This window comes from Oreochromis niloticus, linkage group LG18, assembly GCF_001858045.2.
Source record: "Oreochromis niloticus isolate F11D_XX linkage group LG18, O_niloticus_UMD_NMBU, whole genome shotgun sequence".
Classification (NCBI taxonomy): Eukaryota; Metazoa; Chordata; class Actinopteri; order Cichliformes; family Cichlidae; genus Oreochromis; species Oreochromis niloticus.
In genome coordinates, this window is record NC_031982.2 from 33,553,284 (window position 1) to 33,574,792 (window position 21,509).

Genomic DNA, 21,509 nt, shown 5'->3' on the forward strand with positions numbered 1-21,509 from the left:
CTGTACAACATAACTCAGCTTCATATAAGCACATTTTTCTATGCTTAAGTGTTTTCTGCCTGATTTTCATACTCCAATGGAATCATCGGAGAGCAAGGATCTTGGCCAAGGATATTTAGCATAAAGACGGGAGCAGTCAGGGATCAAACCACGGATGACCTCGTCTGCCTCCTGAGCTAGGAGGAGACAAAACCCAGAAAACTGGCATGTATGGGGTATGTGTTGAAATCTTGGGATTTAATTTCAGTCTACAATGATAAAATTTAAATTTTTATACAAAAGTTTTATATTAAAAAAATTACATTTGTGTAAAAAAACCCCAAAACACTACATTAATTCTCTCCTGAAAATTCCAGACAGGTAATGAATGATTTCCTTCTGATACTTTTGGTTTCTTACAAACTGAAGCTGCAGTATCAGCTGTTTACTTCACAACTGGAAAGATTCTGGAGGATTTTTTTTTTTTAAAAAAGTAGAAATGTAATATACACGTATAAGAGATTAGAAATTAAAAACAGCTTGAGACAAAATACAACAGCACATATCCAGTAGGATCATTTATTATCACATCTTAATCATAACATTTGAGCTCACACGTTTTAATAAGCATTTGTAGAAATATTTCTGATTCACACTGAACATATAAATCACATTTCACAAGTAAAATCTGCATCAATCCAAACAACCTAATGATGTAAAATTAACAACAATCATCCTAATTACAAGACACTGCCAAACCTTTAAGCCAAATTTATTAACATTTTTGTGTATGTGATTCTAAAGATTCAATTTGTTAGGCATAATAAGTTTTATTACTACAAGGAGCAGGAAATGCTACTTAGGTTCAGCCTTTAAAGATCTGTCTAGAACAGGGGTCTGCAACCTTTAACACCCAAAGAGCCATTTGGACCCGGTTTCCACGCAAAAGAAAACACTGGGAGCCACAAATACTTTTTGACATCTAAAATGAAGATAACACTGTATATATTGTTTTTTACCTTTGTGCTTTGTGTGAACAACTAAAGTGTGTTGCTTATGAAATCCATGAAGTGCTACAGAGAAAATTACATTTTATTTATGTAATGAACACATTTTGAACTCTTAAAGAAATATAACAAAGAGGAAAGACACCCAGCTGAAGGTCTCTTAAATGAATTTAAAAGCTGAACTTAGCTGAACTTTTGGAGCATAAATATTTATTTAATTACTTATATTTATTTTACCTGGTTAATGTGTGTGGCGGGGCGTGGTCTGCAGTGCCGCTGCATGGGAGGCGGACGCACCTGAGCGGCACCCGCAATCATGCCTCGCCACCTTAAAGCCTGTGCTCTCTCTGCTGTTGTGTTGGTATGTGTCGGGCTGTGAGCTGAAAAGCTACAGCCGGCTGTATGCGTACAGCAACTGTGTGTGAAAAGTGGTCAATAAAGAGATGCTGAAAAGCATGTTCATGGAAACATCGTCGTGTCTGCCGTGATATGTTTACAATGGGACTTCTGTTCCTGAACCTCTGCTCACAGCGTCTGCAAATCGGGGCTTTCATCTTTACGCAGGACTGTAAGCTGTCGTCTGTGAGGCGTGAGCGGTGTTTGTTTTTAACATAGCTCACGGTGGAGAACAGTTGCTGACATAATGTGGATCCGAAGATCCATAATTGGCCTACCTGGGATTGAAAGTCTCGATAAGCCGGTATACCCGTTTCGGCGGGTATACCGGCTTCCGCGAGTGTGACGCTTATTTTGAGCGACGAAAAATAATAAAATGTAATTGTATTATTATATTTCAATATCACAATAATCTTCCAATTTAGAACTACAAGTTTAAAAAGAACTAACACAAAAAATACACTTCAGCTAAATACTTGTAATTTATTTTCCCAAACCACCCGGAGACGCAGTATAAGGACTAAAGAGCCGCAGGTTGCCAACCCCTGGTCTAGAACCAATGCTACACCTGTCAGAGACATGGCATTCAGATCAGTTTGGCTTTTGATCTATTAAGTAGCTGTGGAAAAATTACAACGAAGGTCTGTTAACACCCTCAAAATGGAATTTTAAGTCCTGACATCATGATAACTTTAGTTGGACTTAGAAAAAGCTTCAATTGTAACATATTTATATTAATTTAATCCAGCAGTTTTCTTTTAAATCATTTAATGTCCTCATAACACTGCCAACATATCTGTAGACCTTTGTAATATTAACCTGAATATCCAAAGAAATTTAGAACTTTCTTAACAAAGCCTTGCTTTTCCGTCTTCTCCTTTCTTTCCTCGGATAATTCCTCCTCCGTTTTTGAAAGTTTGTCTCGTCGGGTTACCTTGGAGATAAGATTTGCCCTCTCCTTCATTGCCTCCAAAGATTTGATTCGAGCCTGGTAACCCTCTTTGGCTTCTGATCTTTCTCCCTCAATCATCATGTCAATGTACTCTGGGGTGGTCAGAGGGTTAGGCCTCAGGCTGATCTCTTGCAGTCGAGTTATACACTGAGCTGACTGATCCATGAGGGACACCATCATGTCCTGAAGGTGAACAATCTCTTCTTCCTGCCTCTCAATCAGCTCCTGAACAGTCATCTTTTCTTTATTAGCTGTTTCATACTTGCGTTTCAGCTCTTGCACTGTCTGCTTCTCTTTGACTTGAACATACTCCCAGCTGTATGTCTGGTTGAAATGCACACTCCAAATGCATTTTCCAGGACAGACAGTGCACATCCCGTTCATATCCATTGATGCACAGCCACGTTTCTCAGTATCTCGTGCTATTGCACATGGGTAGTGGCATGTTATTGAACATTTCTGGCAGTTGGTGATGAATGCTCCTTTCTCTGTGATTGGTTTTTGGACTGGTTTAATAACATCCACCTCAATCTCAAAGTTTTCATTTGAAGTTATGACTGCTTCATACTCTTTGATCTTTTCTTTGGTTGTCCTAATTTCTTCAAGCTTTGCTAATCCAGTTCTAACTTGTGGCTGCAAACCTTCGATGGCTGTTTCAAGCTGTTTGCGCTCCTTTAAGACTTCTTTGGTCATTAGCAAGCTTTTGGTTTCCATTTTACCCAAAGCAGTGAAGAACTTCTCCATACTCTTGGCTCCCATCTTCCAAAACATTTCATCAAAGCTGGCATCATCTTCATCAAAATCCACTTCACAGTCTCTGTTGCATCTGTTGTCTGCAAATAATGCTGAGTTATTGAACTTGAAGTGAACAGGAAGCCCTAACTCATTTTTTGGACACGGGACTGCAGAAACAGTTATTGCCTCAAGAACTGGTGGTTCTTTGCCATCAGCAAAAGTCACCAGCATTTCAATGTTCTCTGCAACATCTTTGCCAAAAATGGAGAGCACCGAGTCAAACACATATCTCTGTGTTGCTGTTAGTCGTGCAAGAGAGGCCTGAGTAACAAAACACACTGCATCAATCTCACTGACTCCATTAGGAGAGGTGAAAAGCCTGCGGATTTGCTCTGTGATCTCCTTGTCTCTTGCTACTCCTCTCGTATCTCCAAAACCTGGAGTGTCCACAATGGTCATGGAGAACGGGATTTTAAAGCCTTCCTGGTGGTGGATTTCATACACAGTGACTTCAGATGTCTGACTGTGAGCTTGTGAACTGGTTGGATCCTCATCAACTAACTTAAATCTGAAACCGTCGTTCCACTCGACACCAACAATGTAGTTGATCATTCCGTTGACGAGAGTAGACTTTCCTGATCCTGTTGCTCCAAGAAGCATTATTGTGCGATTCTGCCTCATGCTTTCTTTGCCAAACATATACCTCCGACATCCATCTATGTCCATATCTTCTTCTTCCAGGGGCAGTTTGTAAACTGAGGGCAGCTTTGAGTTTGTTTTCTTGCTGATATGTTTTAGGTACTCAGCAAGACGTGCAAATTCACGCTTTGTTGTGCAGACATTAACAATGATGCTTTCCTTGCTTCTTCCATCTACACCACAGTCACATCTGACCCTGACTGCATATTGCGTCTCTGACTGAAGCCCTGAAATGATGGCCTTCTCACCTCCTGAAATTGTTTGATTCCACTTGAGGTCATTTACTGTTGAGCTGCTATCTGTTTTTGCGTATTCCACTATGTAACTCAATATCTGGACATCCTCTCCAAGCTCAGCAGGCTTCTCCCAGCTAACTGATATCTCACTTGAATATGGTTGAGCTTGAGGTTTTCCAGGAGGGCCACATGGTAAGGTTTTAATGGCATCACTGATTACATTAGCTGGCCCGACACCTGCTGAGGTCACTGCTCTGCATCTGAACACATACTCTGTGTTTGGCTTCAGATCTCTCACTGTGACTTCTTCAGCCTTTGCTTCTGTCTTTTGCTGCCATCCATCCTCTCCACTGACACAGTACTCAACAGAGTAGGAGGTGATGTTCTCTGCTCCAAACCTGGGTGGAGAAATCTTCAGTGTCACACTGTTGTGGTTTATGTCAGCTAGAGTCACAGTTTCAGGCTTTGAAGGAGGCTCAAAGTTCTCACTGACAGGAAATCCACCTTCGTAAAGGTAGATGCTTGAACTTTTCTGTGTCTCATTAGTTAAACCCACTGTCAGGAACTTAATGTTCTTGTTCTCCTTGTTGGCCTCTGCAAAATCACTGAAGAGTTTTGCTTTCTTCCTCATATCATCGGCTACTTCTTTTGAAAGGTACCATTGTTCCTTCTCTACATTGTAAGTATGATAAACGTGAACGTCTGTTTTGGTTGTTTGTTTCAGGTAGTTTGATAAAGCTGAGAGATATGGTTCATCCTTTCCCAGTGAGGTGAAAACAAAACACAGGCCATGCTCTGCACTGAGAAGTTCCTCATGTAGATTATTCTGAGATGGGACAGTCTTGGTGTTTTTCATCATGTTGGTGAAAGACTTTAAGATACTGATTTCTCTCTCTTTACAGTCCATCCACTCAGTCAGGTTTTTGCTGTTGAAAGGTGAAGAATGTCTCTTCTTCAGGATCTCGGCGAGTTCAGCCTCCTCTTCTCCTCCTCCTCTGATTGATGGTAGTCTCTTTGCTAACATCCGCTGAAATTCCAGCTTGAACTCTGAACACATTTCTTTAAAACTTTTCAGTTTTTTGCTAATCTGTGGGAACTGTTGGACAGTGGAAGTTCTCAGTGCATCGTTACACCTCATTTCCAGTTCACTGAAGTCCTCCAGGACGCTCTGTGATTCCTGGACTAATCTTATACTTATCTGACGGACGAGTTTAGCAGCACAAGAATCTAAACTGGTCAAAGGTAACAGCCAGACCTTCATTGGCACAGCCTTTTCGCCATTGGTTCCTAGTAGTGTTGGAAGGCTTTTGTAGACTTCTACAGCTTCCTGAAATGTTGTTGGAGGTTTCTGAAGGCAAAAGTCTCCATAGAATCTGCAGGAGAATTTCTCAGCATTTTTTTTGTCCTTATCTTCCATTTTCAGGGAACCTTCACCCTCTATGGAAAGCAAGGGGATCTTTTTGATCATCACCTTCAAGTTACCCTGGATGTCTTGATGAGTTTCCTCTTTAGAAACCTCACGGTCAAACACAAAGAAAGCTTGTGCCCCATAAAGGATACCTGTGACTACATGTGTTGCTATTCCTTGCTCAAAAACATAGGGATGTTTTACGTTGCCTCTTCCAAGGTGATTCATTGACAGTTCCTGGAACTTTGTTGTAGTTTTGTAGTTCAGTGTCACTCTGGCCTGGTATTTGGATGTCTTGTGATCATTGAGGTATTTGGCTGATCCTCCAACCTCAATCAGTCCTCCCAAGAAACTTGCCTTCAGGGATGCCTCAACATTTAATGCTGAAGATTTGTCCTCAATTGATTCAGATGCAACTATTTCAGATTCAGTGTTAGGTTGTTCTTGTTCTCGTCTATCTTTTTCCAGGTCATTACGGTCCCACAGTGTCATTCCTGTAAAATATGTTACCATTTATTTTGGGCAAAAATAGATAAAAACAAAAATACAAGTAACAACTGCCTGTCTAAAAAGTCCTCTTTGTTTTATAGTTAAAGCATTATCAGTTAAATTAGTTAAAGACTTCCACAACATCCCATAAGTGTATGTTTCTAACTCAAAGCTCTCTGACAATTTGAATCCAGCCCATAATTTACATTCATCGTCACAATAAAAGTAACATCTGTACATTACATTTAAACTATGATGTTTTACTTTTACTTTTTAAAAATTTCTCACACCCCCTTTGACCTAATTAAAAAAAAAAAGAGTCAGTACATTTGTACTGAATAACTGCTTTTGTCTTTACTAACACCAGGAATTCTGGCAACTTAAATGTTCTTCTGTAGCTAACTATACTTTCTATACTTTGGCGGAAAGATGGTGGCGTGCACAGCTGCAGTGGCTTCAGCCTCCCCACTTAGGTGCTCTTCTTTTTCTTTTCTTTTTCTTTTTCTTTTGTTTTCCTTATTGCATAGCCAAACATCAGATATAACAGCCCGATCTCTGTTACCAGTGATTATCAGCGGATCAACAACATCTCCCTGGAGAACATCGGGTGCTCCGTGGATTGTCATCGGATCTGCCAAGCAAAGGAACCGGCGGAAGGAACGCAAACAAAAGCAGGGCTGCCGATCAGGCCTGCTAGCCAGGCTAAAGAAGCAGCCTTTTACACCACTGCTTCTCAGCATCTTCCTGACCAACGCACGGTCGGTCGCCAACAAAATAGACGAACTGAACCTTCTTCTTGCTGCACAGTCACTCGTCCACAACTGTTGTGTCTTGGTCGTCACAGAGACATGCAACTAGCAGGCTGCACAATGCACCTCAGCGTAGGGCTGCTCAATTAATCGAATTTTAATCTCGATTACGATCTGGGTTTTCAACGATCATTAAAAATGACTGAGCCGATTATTAGCACCTCCCTCGTGCTTTACTCTCGCGCTGCTCCGTGTGGCAAATCGAGCGCACCTCTCTGCGTTTCGAACACGCATCACAACAATTAAGAGGACCCGAGGGAAGCTCGGAAAGCTAAGCAGAAGTTATTTGGAGAGGAGAGGATAATGGCTGCTGAAGAAAGAATGCCGTTGGTTGAAAAGAGAGATAAAACGACTTCAGTGGTGTGGAAACCAATGTTCCCTCTAAGCTGCGCACGTGCGCAATTGCGCACTGCTGGCACGGTCTCTGCGCACAGAAAATCTGCGTTGCGCACAAAAACAATCTAACCTGAATTGAAATTAAAATTAATACTTCAACAATTCTGTTTTGCAGTGTTAGTCAGTAAGTGACTGGCTGCTCCATTATGGGATTAGAACGATGCCACCTTATCCTATAGTCCAGCCAATAATGCGATTCACATTCATATATACTCAGCCAATCAACGTCGTTGACAGGCTATGACAGCGTCCTTATGTGCTGACACCGGTGTTTTAGCTAACAAAGCGCTGTGGCTGATGTGGAGTGAAGCCACATTAATGACAACGTGTACAACCATTGGAGATGTGAGCAGGACAGACGGAACAATTGACGGGAAAAGTGTGGACTTTATACCAGTTTTTAAATTGTGTTGATAGGCCACGTAAAACCAGAGTTATGATAAAAATATATGCAATGTTTGGTTTTCTTCCTGAATACTGTCGTTGTTTATATTTACTGCGGGAAGAAACGGTAAAAACGGCGTTTTATAAGGAAAACGCTCGAAAGCACTCTCCGCCTGTGAGCAAAAACAAAACCAAACCCCCCCACCCTTTCCTATTGGTCGAAAAAAGTACCGTGTCGACCAATCAAAAAATGATATGGCAACGTGGCATCTAGTTGTTAAGAAACGGGGGGAAGTTTTAGGAGTGATGGCGGTGTTCTGAGATGTGAGATTTGAGACGTTTAGCGCAAATCTTGTGTAGTTAGTGTGTAGTTAGTGTGTAGTGTAGTCAATAGTTTTGTTGTGTGTGTCAGAACAATGAGGCGACTGCTGAATGTTACAGGTGTTACAGGAGTGATACATCTCCTGTTGTCAGGCCTGCAGGTATCAGGCTGTTGTTCTCCTTTATCTCACAGTGGACAGAAATTATTTTTTGGAGTGGCACAAATAATTTGTGTGGCATCAGATTTGATGCAGAACAGCTGATTGTTCTGTAAATAGTTTGAAATGTTTATTTAAAAAAACGCCTTGGCTGCATTAAAAAAAATAAATAGCTGCAAAAAACTTTGTTGTTTGCCAAACTGAGTTACTTTTTTGAAGAAGTAACTATATAATTAATTGCCCAACATTGGTCATTATATACTGTATTTTGCAGACAGAGAGTTACAGGACTCTCTCCCAGACCACAGACTCATACTCATAATACAAGTCAGAGCTTTATGAAAAAAAGAAAAAAAGAAAGAAAGTTGTGTTTTCAAAATTGGAGTTCAAGTTATTTTTACTTCCAGTAGTGTTAACATACTACACAGGTCATGAACAGGATTTTTAAATTTCATTGTAAGTGGGCTAAAGCAGTTAATTAAAAGTAGTCTAACATAAATGTAAATGCTGTAATTTGATTATTTTAATAAACCATGTAACTTGGATGGATTAGATGCTGGCGTGACCACAGTGCACACGTCTGATGTCGCTCACAGTGGTCCAAGGGATCGCTCAGGGAGTTTGTGTGTTCGCTCAGACACGTGAAATATTAGAGGGAACATTGGTGGAAACATTATGGGTTCGCGGAGTCAGACGTGGATCAAATATTGTGCAGTATTTTGAAGTTCACTAAACATAGATGTTTACATTTTTCATTTATTTTTTATATTGCAAACATTTGGACTGTAATCAGTATTTGCACACTATTTTATATTATTTTTTGACAATCTTTAAAGCCATTATTCAATACATTGTTATTGTTAAATAAATATCGTCAAATAATCGAGATCTCAATTTCAGTGAAAATAATCGTGATTATCATTTTTGCCATAAGTTACAATCCCGTCTGTCCTGCTCACATCTCCAATGGTTGTACACGTTGTCATTAATGTGGCTTCACTGCACATCAGCCACGCCGCTTTGCTAGCTAAAACTCCGGTGTCGGCACATAGGATAAGGTGGCATCATTCTAATCCCATACAGGAGCAGCCAGTCACTTACTGACTAACACTGCAAAACAGAATTGTTAAAGTTTTAATTTTAATTTCAATTCAGGTTAGATTTTTTTTGTGCGCAACGCAGATTTTCTGTGCGCAGAGACCGTGCCAGCAGTGCGCAATTGCGCACGTGCGCAGCTTAGAGGGAACATTGGTTTCCACACCACTGAAGTCGTTTTACCTCTCTTTTCAACCAACGGCATTCTTTCTTCAGCAGCCATTATCCTCTCCTCTCCAAATAACTTCTGCTTAGCTTTCCGAGCTTTCCGAGCTTTCCTCGGGTCCTCTTAATTGTTGTGACGCGTGTTCGAAACGCAGAGAGGTGCGCTCGATTTGCCACACGGAGCAGCGCGAGAGTAAAGTACGAGGGAGGTGCTAATAATCGGCTCAGTCATTTTTAATGATCGTTGAAAACCCAGATCGTAATCGAGATTAAAATTCGATTAATTGAGCAGCCCTATCCAGAAGGAGTATCGCAGGGGATTTCAACAAAGCATGCTTAAGAACTTTGCTGCCTAAATTTGTTCAACATGTGACCCATGAGAGGAAATAACAGCTTGGACCATGTTTACAGATCTGTTCCCCTCCCCCACCGGAGTATGTCTGACCACTTCTCTCTGCTTGTTGTCCCGGCAAACACACCACTCAGGAAAAGGACAAAGCCTACCATCAGAACTTTCAACATCTTTTCTGAGAGGTTCTGGCAGAGCTGCAGGACTGTTTTGCCCTCACAGAGTGGAGTGTCTTCAAACATGTCAAACTAGAGATTCACACTGCTGCAGTGCTGGATTACATCATGCATTGCAAGGACACTGTCACCACAGAAAAGTAGGTCCGGGCCTACCCCAACTGTAAACCCTGGATGACAAGTAAGGTTCAGGCATTGTTAAAGACAACTCTGCAACTGTGCACACAAATCTCAGATAACAACTCCAAGAAGGTATGGGAGGGCCAGAAACACATCACCAACTCCAAAGGTAACAGGACAAATACAGATAACATGGACATCTCATTGGCAGAGGAACTCAACTACTTCTTTGCCTGCTTTGGGAGAACTGTAGACACCCCTGTGATGCACACCACCCTGCCCATAGCCTCCTCTGAGCACATCCCACACACATTTACTCTCCAGGGTTTTCAATGTTTAGTGCAGGTAATCAGAGAAAAGCTGCTGGCCTTTAGGGAATACCTGGGAGCGTGCTCAAAGTCTGTGCTGACCAGTTGGCTCCTGTGTTCACCAGACTATTCAACCTCTTACTGTTACATGCCAGTGTCCCTCACTGCCTGAAATCAGCAACAATATTCCCAGTCCCCACGTCCACCACCATCAGTGGCCTCAATGACTACAGACCCATTGCACTGACTCCAGTGGTTGCTAAGTGCTTTGAGAAGCAGCTTCCTATAGCACATAAAGGACTGCCACCCACCCAGCTTCGACCCCCTCCAGTTTGCCTATAAGGCAGGATGCAATTTCCACTGCCCTCCACTCTGCATCACCTGGAGAATCCTGGGACTTCAGTAAGGATGCTCTTCATTGATTTCACCTCGGCTTTTAATACCATCATCCTAGACATCCTTATAGCCAAGCTGGTAAACCTGGACTTCTCCCCCTGCTACATGTGGATGGATCAAAAACTTTCTTACAGACCGATCACAATCTGTCAAGGTTGACAACCGGAGATCATCCTCCTTGTCACTCAGCACTGGCTCACCACAGGCATGTGTCCCTCATGGGACACCATCATGTCCTGAAGGTGAACAATCTCTTCTTCCTGCCTCTCAATCAGTTCCTGAAGTGTCATCGTTTCTTTATTAGCTGTTTCATACTTGCGTTTCAGCTCTTGCACTGTCTGCTTCTCTTTGACTTGAACATACTCCCAGCTGTATTTCTGATTTAAATGCACACTCCAAATGCATCTTCCAGGACAGACAGTGCACATCCCGTTCATGTCCATTGATGTACAGCCACGTTTCTCACTATCTCACAGGCAAGTGTGCTGAGTTCTCTCTTATGCAGCATCTACACCAGCGACTGCACCCCCACGCATCATCAGATTTGCAGACAACACCACTCATCGCCAACGATGACGACACCGCTTACATAGATGAGATCCAATGTCTGACAGAATGGTGTGACCACAATAACCTGACCCTCAACACCAGGAAAACCAAGGAAGTGGTCATGGATCACTGATCCCTCTCCTCCCTCTATATAAGGGAACTTTGTGGATAGGGTGTCCTCCTTTAAGTTCCTCGGTGCCCACATTTCCGAGGACCTATCCTGAAGTACAAACACATCAGCCTTGGTGAAGAAATCCCAGCAGAGCCTCCATTTCTTGAAGGTTCTAAGATAGAATAGGCTGCAGACTGACCTACGAGTGTCCTTCTATCAAGCCACAATTGAGAGTGTGCTGGTGTACACCATCCCCGTGCGGTACGCTGGTTGCACAACAGCTGATAAGAAGAGACTCAAGAGGGTCATCAGAACTGCAGAGAAGGTGATCGGCTGCCCACTCTCCTCCCAGGACTCCATTGTCAGCTCTAGATGTCTCTCCAGAGCCAGGGCAATTATAAAAGACCACCTGCATCCAAACCACTATCTATTCAACATCCTGCCCTCTGGAAAAAGGTTCAGTTCCATCAGGTGTGAAACCAATAGACTAAAGAACAGCTTCTATCCATGGGATGTCAGAACCATAAATGCAAGTTAAGAGTGGGAGCAGATCTCTTCCATACAATCATTCTGACCCTGCTATTTGTCATTTATTATGTTGCTGCCTTTTTTTTTTTCTCCGTGCAATATTTTTTTCCTGTGCAATATTTTGGCAGATATGCAATTTCCATCCCTATCCTTAACAACCAAAGCCCTTCCACCCTTATTTATTATTTAATACATTTCATTACAATGCCCTTGTACACACCCCCAAAATATTTCCTGTAACCCAAACATGGTGTATATAGTGTTGTTATACTGCTTTTTTTTCTTTTCTTGTATATTGTTTTCTTTACTTTCGCACCTTTGTGGGCTTTTTACCCAATTTCACCGTGCAAGCAACTGTACAATGACAATAAAAGTTCTAAGTTCCATAATATTCCTGTGAAATTCTACCTTTTGTCATGGTGGGCTGTGTGGCAGGCAGGCAGGAAAAAGGACCCAAAGTGCAGGACTCTCAAACACAGATGTAAAACTCAAAGCGGAGCTTTATTGCTGGGAAAAACCTCTTAATAAATTAAACTGACCAAAAAACAAAACAAAACTCTGGACAGAGGAACTAAGGACTGAAACACTAGAAGAGGAAAACCTAAACAGGAGCATGAGACAAAACACACAGCATGTAGAGGGTACAACACGACAGAGAACACAGGAAAACACAGGGCTTATATACACAGGGGAGTAATCAGGGAATGGGCAACAGGAGGGAGACACATCTGGGAGAAATTAGGCTAACGAGACAGGGGAGAAGTAAAACTGAACACACTGACATGAGACATGAACTTTCAAAGTAAAACAGGAAATCAGAAACAAATCACAAAAACCCAAACTTGACACTGACAGATAGAAGAATATAACCCATGACACAGAGAAGACAGTGACTGAAACTAGAGGCCAGAATAACAAATGACGTAAAGAGAACAAAACCAAGAATAACCCTTAATACAAAATCAAACCAGCACAACTCAAAACCCCAAACATAATTTAGAAAAACAAAACAGAAACAGAAAAAGCTGGGTCAAAATGACTCAGAATCATGACACCTTTAATGAACTGTACTTACAGATGGATCTGCTTTTTTGATTTGGTTCAATTTTTTTGTCAGACCCCCTTCCCCATGGAGGACCTCCACTCCCTGATTACCAACTTTTCAACAGTTGTACCACCAGAGCACTACGCCAGCCATAAGCAAATTTATACAGTGCCACTGCCCTCACCCCACCCGATTTGCAGAGCTGATCATTAGCTCGATCTGCTGATATGAAGGTGTGTTTGTCTTGTTAAGCAACAACCTGTATCTACAGTCATTAGGAGACACAAGAGGTTGTGGTGATAGGACAGGGGTGTCCAACTCTAGGCGTTGAGGGCCAGTGTCCTGCAGGTTTTAGATATAACCCTGGGTCAACACACCTGAATCAAGTGATTAGTTCATTACCAGGCCTCTGGAGAAGCTCAAGATATCTTGAGGAGGTAATTTAGCCATTTAAATCAGCTGTGTTGGATCAAGGACACATCTAAAACCTTTAGGACACTGGCTCTTGAGACCTGGAGTTGCCCACCCCTGCTCTAGGACTACTTTGAGACTGGAATGTACTTTGTGAACCACATGGATGGGCCAGAGCAGGCTGTCACTTGGTGTTCGCTCACTCTGCGGTAGAGTTTCACTTCCTGTTCCTGCTCAAACACAGTGGTGTTTTTGAGTAGCTTATCTGCTTAGCAATTTAATTAAAAACTTTTAGATACATTCTTTTTTCATAGTATAATCTGCACGTGCTTCATCCGAAGCACACTTTCTGTGTGTACTCACTACGTAACTTATAACAAAGTATTCACTCACTGTGTTTTTACTGTTTCGCTAGCTTAGCTTAGCTCATAGCCGACTCGTTAGCACCATGGCTACTTCACCTGTCCCTCCTGCACTTTCCTGCTCATTGTGTCAGATGTTTAGTTACTCCTCGGCCTCCTTTAGCAGTAATGATACCTGAAACAAATGTAGCATATTTGCAGCTCTGGAGGCCAGGATTACTGTATTGGAGACTCGGCTTCGCACCCTTCATTCAGCCGAAGATAGCGTAGGCCCCGCTAGCTGTTCCCCGGCAGACCCCAAGCAGCTGGGGAAAGAGGGCGGCTGGGTGACGGTGAGGAGGAAGCATAGTCCTAAACAGAAGCCCCAGGTACACCACCAACCTGTTCAAGTGTCTAACCGTTTTTCCCCACTCGGCGACACACCTGCCGGGGGTCAAACTCTGGTAATTGGTGATTCTGTTCTCAAACATGTGAAGCTAGAGAAACCAGCAACCATAGTCAATTGTCTTCCAGGGGTAAACGTAAATTCAGTAAAATCGTAATTCACGTCGGCAGTAATGACACCCGGTTACGCCAATCGGAGGTCACTAAAATCAATATTGAATCGGTGTGTAACTTTGCCAAAACAATGTGGGACTCTGTAGTTTTCTCTGGTCCCCTCCCCAATCAGACCAGGAGTGACATGTTTAGCCGCATGTTCTCCTTAAATTGCTGGCTGTCTTGGTGGTGTCCCAGAAACGATGTGGGCTTCATAGATAATTGGCAAACCTTCTGGAGGAAACCTGGTCTTGTTAGGAGAGACGACATCCATCCCACTTTGGATGGAGCAGCTCTCATTTCTAGAAATATGGACAAATTTATTAACCCCCCCAAAATATGACTATCCAGAGTTGGGACCAGGAAGCAAAGTTGCAGTCTTACACGCCTCTCTGCAGCTTCTCTCCTCCTGCTACCCCCCCAAAAACCCATCTCCATTGAGATTGTGTCAGCTCCCAAACAGACAAAAAACAAACTAAAAACCAGCAACAAACAACTTACACATAAAAAATCACAAAGAAAGAACAATACAGTATCCACATCTGAACCAAAGAGTAAAACAGTGAAATGTGGATTATTAAATATTAGGTCTCTCTCCTCCAAGTCTCTGTTAGTACATGACTTAATAATTGATCAACAAATCGATTTACTCTGCCTTACAGAAACCTGGTTGCAGCAGGATGATTATGTTAGTTTAAATGAATCAACACCCCCGAGTCATTCTAACTACCAGAAATCTCGAAGCACAGGCTGAGGGGGCGGTGTGGCAGCAATTTTTCACACCAGCCTATTAATCAACCAAAGACCCAGACAGACTTTTAATTCATTTGAAAGCCTGATGCTTAGCCTCGTCCACCCCAGCTGTAAAACTCAGAAACTAGTCTTACTTGTTATCATCTATCGTCCACCTGGGCCTTACACAGAGTTTCTCTCTGATTTCTCAGACTTTTTATCTGATTTAGTGCTCAGCTCAGATAAAATAATTATTGTGGGTGATTTTAACATCCATGTAGATGCTAAAAATGACAGCCTCAACATGGCATTTAATCTGTTATTAGACTCAATTGGCTTCTCTCAAAATGTAAAAGAACCCACCCACCACTTTAATCACACTCTAGATCTTGTTTTAACATATGGCATAGAAACTGAACATTTAACAGTGTTCCCTGAAAACCCTCTCCTGTCTGATCATTTCCTGATAACATTTACATTTACAATAATTGATTACACAGCAGTGGAGAGTAGACTTTATCACAGTAGATGTCTTTCTGAAAGTGCTGTAACTAAGTTTAAGAATATAATCCACCCACTGTTATCATCTTCAATGCCCTGTACCAACATAGAGCAGAGCAGCTACCTGAACGCTACCCCAACAGAGGTCGATTATCTTGTTAATAATTTTACCTCCTCACTACGTACGACTCTGGATACTGTAGCTCCTGTGAAAACTAAGGCCTCAAATCAGAAGTACCTGACTCCGTGGTGTAATTCTCAAACACGTAGCCTAAAGCAGATGACTCGTAAGCTGGAGAGGAAATGGCGTGTCACACATTTAGAAGATCATCATTTAGCCTGGAGAAATAGTTTGTTGCTTTATAAGAAAGCCCTCCGCAAAGCCAGAACATCTTACTATTCATCACTGATTGAAGAAAATAAGAACAACCCCAGGTTTCTCTTCAGCACTGTAGCCAGGCTGACAAAAAGTCAGAGCTCTACTGAGCCAACCATCCCTTTAACGCTAACTAGTAATGACTTCGTGAACTTTTTCACAAATAAAATTTTAATCATCAGAGAAAAAATTACCAATAATCATCTCACAGATGTAACATTATCTACAGCTACTTTCAGTACCATTGATATTCATTTAGACTCTTTTTCTCCAATTGATCTTTCTGAGTTAACTTCAATAATTACTTCCTCCAAACCATCAACGTGTCTTTTAGACCCCATTCCTACAAAACTGCTCAAAGAAGTCCTGCCATTAATTAATGCTTCAATCTTAAATATGATCAACTTATCTCTAATGATCGGCTATGTACCACAGGCCTTCAAGCTGGCTGTAGTTAAACCTTTACTCAAAAAGCCATCTCTAGACCCAGCTGTCTTAGCTAATTATAGGCCAATCTCCAACCTTCCTTTCATATCAAAAATCCTTGAAAGAGTAGTTGTCAAACAGCTAACAGATCATCTGCAGAGGAATGGCTTATTTGAAGAGTTTCAGTCAGGTTTCAGAGCTCATCACAGCACAGAAACAGCTTTAGTGAAGGTTACAAATGATCTTCTTATGGCCTCTGACAGTGGACTCATCTCTGTGCTTGTCCTGCTAGACCTTAGTGCAGCGTTCGATACTGTTGACCATAATATCCTATTAGAGCGATTAGAGCACGCTGTAGGTATTACAGGTACTGAAAATGCGCTGCAGTGGTTTGTATCATATCTATCTAATAGACTCCAATTTGTACATGTAAATGGAGAGTCCTCTTCATACGCTAAGGTCAATTATGGTGTTCCACAGGGTTCGGTGCTAGGACCAATTCTGTTTACATTATACATGCTTCCCTTAGGCAGTATCATTAAAAGACATAGTATACATTTTCACTGCTATGCTGATGACACCCAACTCTATCTGTCCATGAAGCCAGGTAACACACACCAATTAGTTAAACTGCAGGAATGTCTTAAAGACATAAAGACCTGGATGGCCGCTAACTTTCTGCTTCTTAATTCAGATAAAACTGAGGTTATTGTACTCGGCCCTGAAAATCTTAGAAATATGGTTTCTAACCAGATTCTTACTCTGGATGGCATTACCTTGGCCTCCAGTAACACTGTGAGGAACCTTGGAGTCATTTTTGACCAGGACATGTCCTTCAATGCACATATTAAACAAATATGTAAGACTGCTTTCGTCCATTTGCGCAACATCTCTAAAATTAGAAATATCCTGTCTCTTAGTGATGCTGAAAAACTAGTTCATGCATTTATAACTTCCAGGCTGGACTACTGTAATTCACTATTATCAGGATGTCCTAAAAACTCCCTGAAACGCCTTCAGCTAGTCCAAAATGCTGCAGCAAGAGTCCTGACAGGGACTAGAAAGAGAGAGCAGATTTCTCCAGTATTGGCTTCCCTTCATTGGCTCCCTGTTAAATCCAGAATTGAATTCAAAATCCTGCTCCTCACATACAAGGTCTTAAATAATCAGGCCCCATCTTATCTTAAGGACCTTGTAGTACCATATCACCCTATTAGAGCACTTCGCTCTCGCACTGCAGGCTTACTTGTTGTTCTTAGAGTATTTAAAAGTAGAATGGGAGGGAGAGCCTTCAGTTTTCAGGCCCCTCTTCTGTGGAACCAGCTTCCAGCTTGGATTCGGGAGACAGACACTATCTCTACTTTCAAGATTAGGCTTAAAACTTTCCTTTTTGGTAAAGCATATCGTTAGGGCTGGACCAGGTGATGCTGAATCCTCCCTTAGTTATGCTGCAATAGACGTAGGCTGCCGGGAATTCCCATGATGCCTTTCTCACTCACTATGCCTTTCTCACTCAATGCACAGAGGTGTTAATAGACCTCTGTGCATTGAATCATATCTGTTATTAATCTCTGTCTCTCTTCCACAGCATGTCTTTATCCTGTTTTCCTTCTCTCATCCCAACCAGTTGCAACAGATGGCCCCGCCCCTCCCCGAGCCTGGTTCTGCCGGAGGTTTCTTCCTGTTAAAAGGGAGTTTTTCCTTTCCACTGTCGCTAAAGTGCTTGCTCATAGGGGGTCATATGATTGTTGGGTTTTTCTCTGTATCTACTGTACAATATAAAGCGCCTTGAGGTGACTGCTGTTGTGATTTGGCGCTATATAAATAAAATTGAATTGAATTGAATTGAACATTGAAAGAACCTGAAACTACTGGCTAAGGATGAAACCAATTTGCCTTAATTGAAGGTCACCAAAATTAATATTGAGTCAGTCTGTAACTTTACCAAAAAATGTCTGACTGTAGTTTTACCTGGTCCTGTCCTCAATCGGTCAGAGTTGTGACATTTTAAGCTGCATATTCTCTTTAAATTGCCACCTGAGTGGTATCCAAAATTTTATATAGGTTTTATAGATAATTTAAAAAATTACTGAGGAAAATCTGGTCTTGCTAGGAGAGACAACATCCATCCAATTTTGGATGGAGCAGGTCTCATTTCTAGAAATCTGGACAGATGTATTAAACCCGCCAAAAATCATGACTATTCAGAGTTAGGACCAGGAAGCAGAGTTGCAATCTTACATGCCTCACTCCAGTTTCTCCCGCAACGCCCCTAAAAAACACCCTGTTCCGATAGAGACTGTGTCTTCTCCCAGACCACCAAAAAACAAATCAGCAAAAACCTTTTAAACATAAAAATTCACAAAGAAAAACAATATAGCATCTTTAACTGCACCAAAGAGTAAACCATTTAAATGTAGATTATGTAGATTACTAAACAGTAGGTCTGTCATCTAAGTAGTGAAGGGTTTAACCATTGATCAACATACTGATTGGCCCTGGAATACAGAAACCTGGTTACAAGATGAATATGCTAGTTTGAATGAATTAACACCCCTGAGTAATACTAAATCTAAGAAAACTCAAAGGGCAGGCTAAGGGGGAGGAGTGCCAGTGATTTTTCATTACAGCTTATTAATGAACTAGAGACCCTGACAGAGTTTTGGTTGACTTGAAAGCCTAACTCTTACCCTTGTACACCTGAACTGGAAAACTCAAACGCTGGTTTTATTTGCTGTCTACCTTCCTCAGAGTTTTTAGACTTAAAAAAAATCTGTTTTAGTGCTCATTTCAGATAAAATAATTATGGGAATTATAGTTAGCAACAGCCTCAACACTGCATTTAATCTTTTATTTGACTCAATCAGGTTCTCTCAAAATGTAAATGAGAACTCACCACATTAATGACTCTAGGTCTTGTTCTGACATGTGGAAAAGAAACTGAACATTTAACAGCCTTCCCTGAAACCATCTTTTGTCTGATTAGGTCTTCATAAAATTTAACTTTGCAATAATGGATTACACAGCAGTAGGAAATACATATCATTACAGTAGATAACTTTCTGAATATGCTGAAAGTGTAAAGTGTACTTTATTTTTATTCATATAGCACATTTAATAACAACAAAATGTTGGCCAAAGTGCTGTACAAAGATTAAATATTACACAGTAACAAATAACATCAATAACAAATACCTGGTAACAGATGAGTAAGTAGATAGATAGGTAACTCTCATGTGGTGTTGAAAGCCAATGAGTAAAAATGTGTTTTAAGATGGGATTTGAAAAGACTAACGGTTGGGGCCTTCCTAATGTCACCTCTGTGAACCAGCCTTGACTTAGACGTGGCCAAGAGCAAGAGATCACTTGATCTAAGAGCTCTAGGGGGCATATAAGGTTGCAGTAAGCCAGACAGATATTCTGGAGCCTGACCGCTCAGCGCTATATAAGTCATCAATAAAATTTTGTATTCAATTCTAAAGCAGACTGGGAGCCAGTGAAGTGAGGCAAGCACCGGGGAGAAATATGTTCTTGTCTCTTCATACGTTTCAGCATTCTGGACCAGCTGGAGCCGTGCTAGACAAGACTGGCTAACGTCTACATATAAAGAATTACAGTAGTCCAGTTGAGATAAGATAAAAGTGTGAATTGCCTGTTCTAGGTTTTTAAAAGATAAGAATGATCTCACCTTGGACAAGAGCCTCAATTTAAAAATGGACCGCTGTACAACATAGTTAATCTGTTTCTCAAAGGTAAACTTATTTTCCAGTATAACCCCCACATTTTTTCCATGTGGTTTAACAAAACGTACTAAACTGCGCAGGTCAAGATCTGGAGTACTAGAATTGCAGCTTGGTCCTAAGATGATCACTTCAGTTTTTCCTCATTAAAATTAAGAAAATTTGAGGCCATCCAGGTCTTAACTTCGTCGAGACACTGAAATAAGGATTCCAGCGAAGCGGAGGTGTTACTCTTTAGTCGGAGATATATCTGAGTGTCGTTGGCATAAGAATGAAAACAGATGCTATATTTCCTGAAAATTAAGCCTAGTGGCAACATATAGGTAGAGAACAGAATTGGGCCTAATACGGATCCCTGTGGAACACCGCAAGTAAAGGGAGCTGAAGAACAGATAAAATCTTAGAGGCTCACAGAAAAAGTCCTATCAGAGAGGTATGACTTGAACCAGTCCAATGGGGTGCCTTTGAAACCGCAGTGCTCCAGTCGGGAGATAAAGATGCTGTGATCGACAGTATCAAAGCAGTGTTGGGGAGTAACAGAATACATGTACTGGTGTAATGTAAGGCTCTAATGCCTGTGTCTCAATCTCGCGGCCCATGTCACCTCTACTTGCGGCCCGCATAATAATGTGAAGAAATATTTTTAAAAATGATTATTCAAAAAAATAGTTAATATGAAGGCAATAGGCAGAGTGTTACAGGCATAGCCCTAAAGAATGTAGCCTCATGGGCAGTGTAGTTATACCCGTTATGTGTCTGTGAGTGAGGGAGGAAGAAAAAGTAGAGTGGAAAAGTACGAGCTGTCACCGACCAGAAACGGGAGATGGAAGCATGTAAATACAATAATAGCCACTGCAGCCAAAAAGAGTGCCTGACGAGCCCAGTGGTAAATAAGCTATTAAGACTCGACTGTACACTGTGTTTGTGTTTTCCTCCGAAACAATAAGTTCAGTTGGAGCAGCCTTTCAACGCCTCTCTCTGTCTCTCACTAGCTAAGTTGACCCAGACAACAAAGTAAAGCTAGTTTTCAGCTACGAGTCCGACACGGAATCTGACGTATTAGCCAGAGGTCCGTTTATTACGGTTCGGAGCTGCGGACCAGTTTTATATACGCGTGGAATAGTTTTCTATACGAGAACGCTGCAAAAAGTGCAGCCTTACCTAATGTCCACCATACTGTTACTCATTTTATATTAAGATTCATTCATTTAGTTGTAAAAAGCATGACAATATATTAAGTAATCCAAAGTATTCAGAATACATTACTCTCATTGAGTAACACAACGGAATATATTACAAAATACATTTTGGGGCATGTATTCTGTAATCTGTAGTGGAATACATTTTAACAGTAACCTTCCCAACACTGAATCAAAGGCAGTGGTCAAGTCTAAGAGCAAAAGCACAGCCGAGTCACCTAAGTCAGTGGCTAATAAAAGATTGTTAAGAACTTTTAGGAGTGCAGTTTCAGTACTGTGAAAGTAGGGCTGGGCGATATGGCCCAAAATTCATATCTCGATATTCTTTAGCTGGATGGCGATATACGATATATATCTCGATATTTTTTTAAAGCCATAAAGTAAGAACAAAAAGAGTTCTTAGTCAAAGCTGT

General features: G+C 41.4%; 1 protein-coding gene across 2 annotated transcripts in view; it reads right to left on the minus strand.

The window, feature by feature from the left end:
* Positions 1-1,897: 1,897 nt before the first annotated feature.
* LOC102078475 (uncharacterized) overlaps positions 1,898-21,509 on the minus strand; it is a 28,550-nt gene continuing 8,938 nt past the window's right edge. For both annotated transcript variants that reach the window (XM_019353995.2, XM_019353996.2), the window contains exon 3: positions 1,898-5,906. In XM_019353995.2, coding sequence (XP_019209540.1) covers positions 2,197-5,906 — 3,710 coding nt within the window. In that variant the 3' untranslated portion in view covers positions 1,898-2,196. The remainder of the gene's footprint in view (positions 5,907-21,509) is intronic.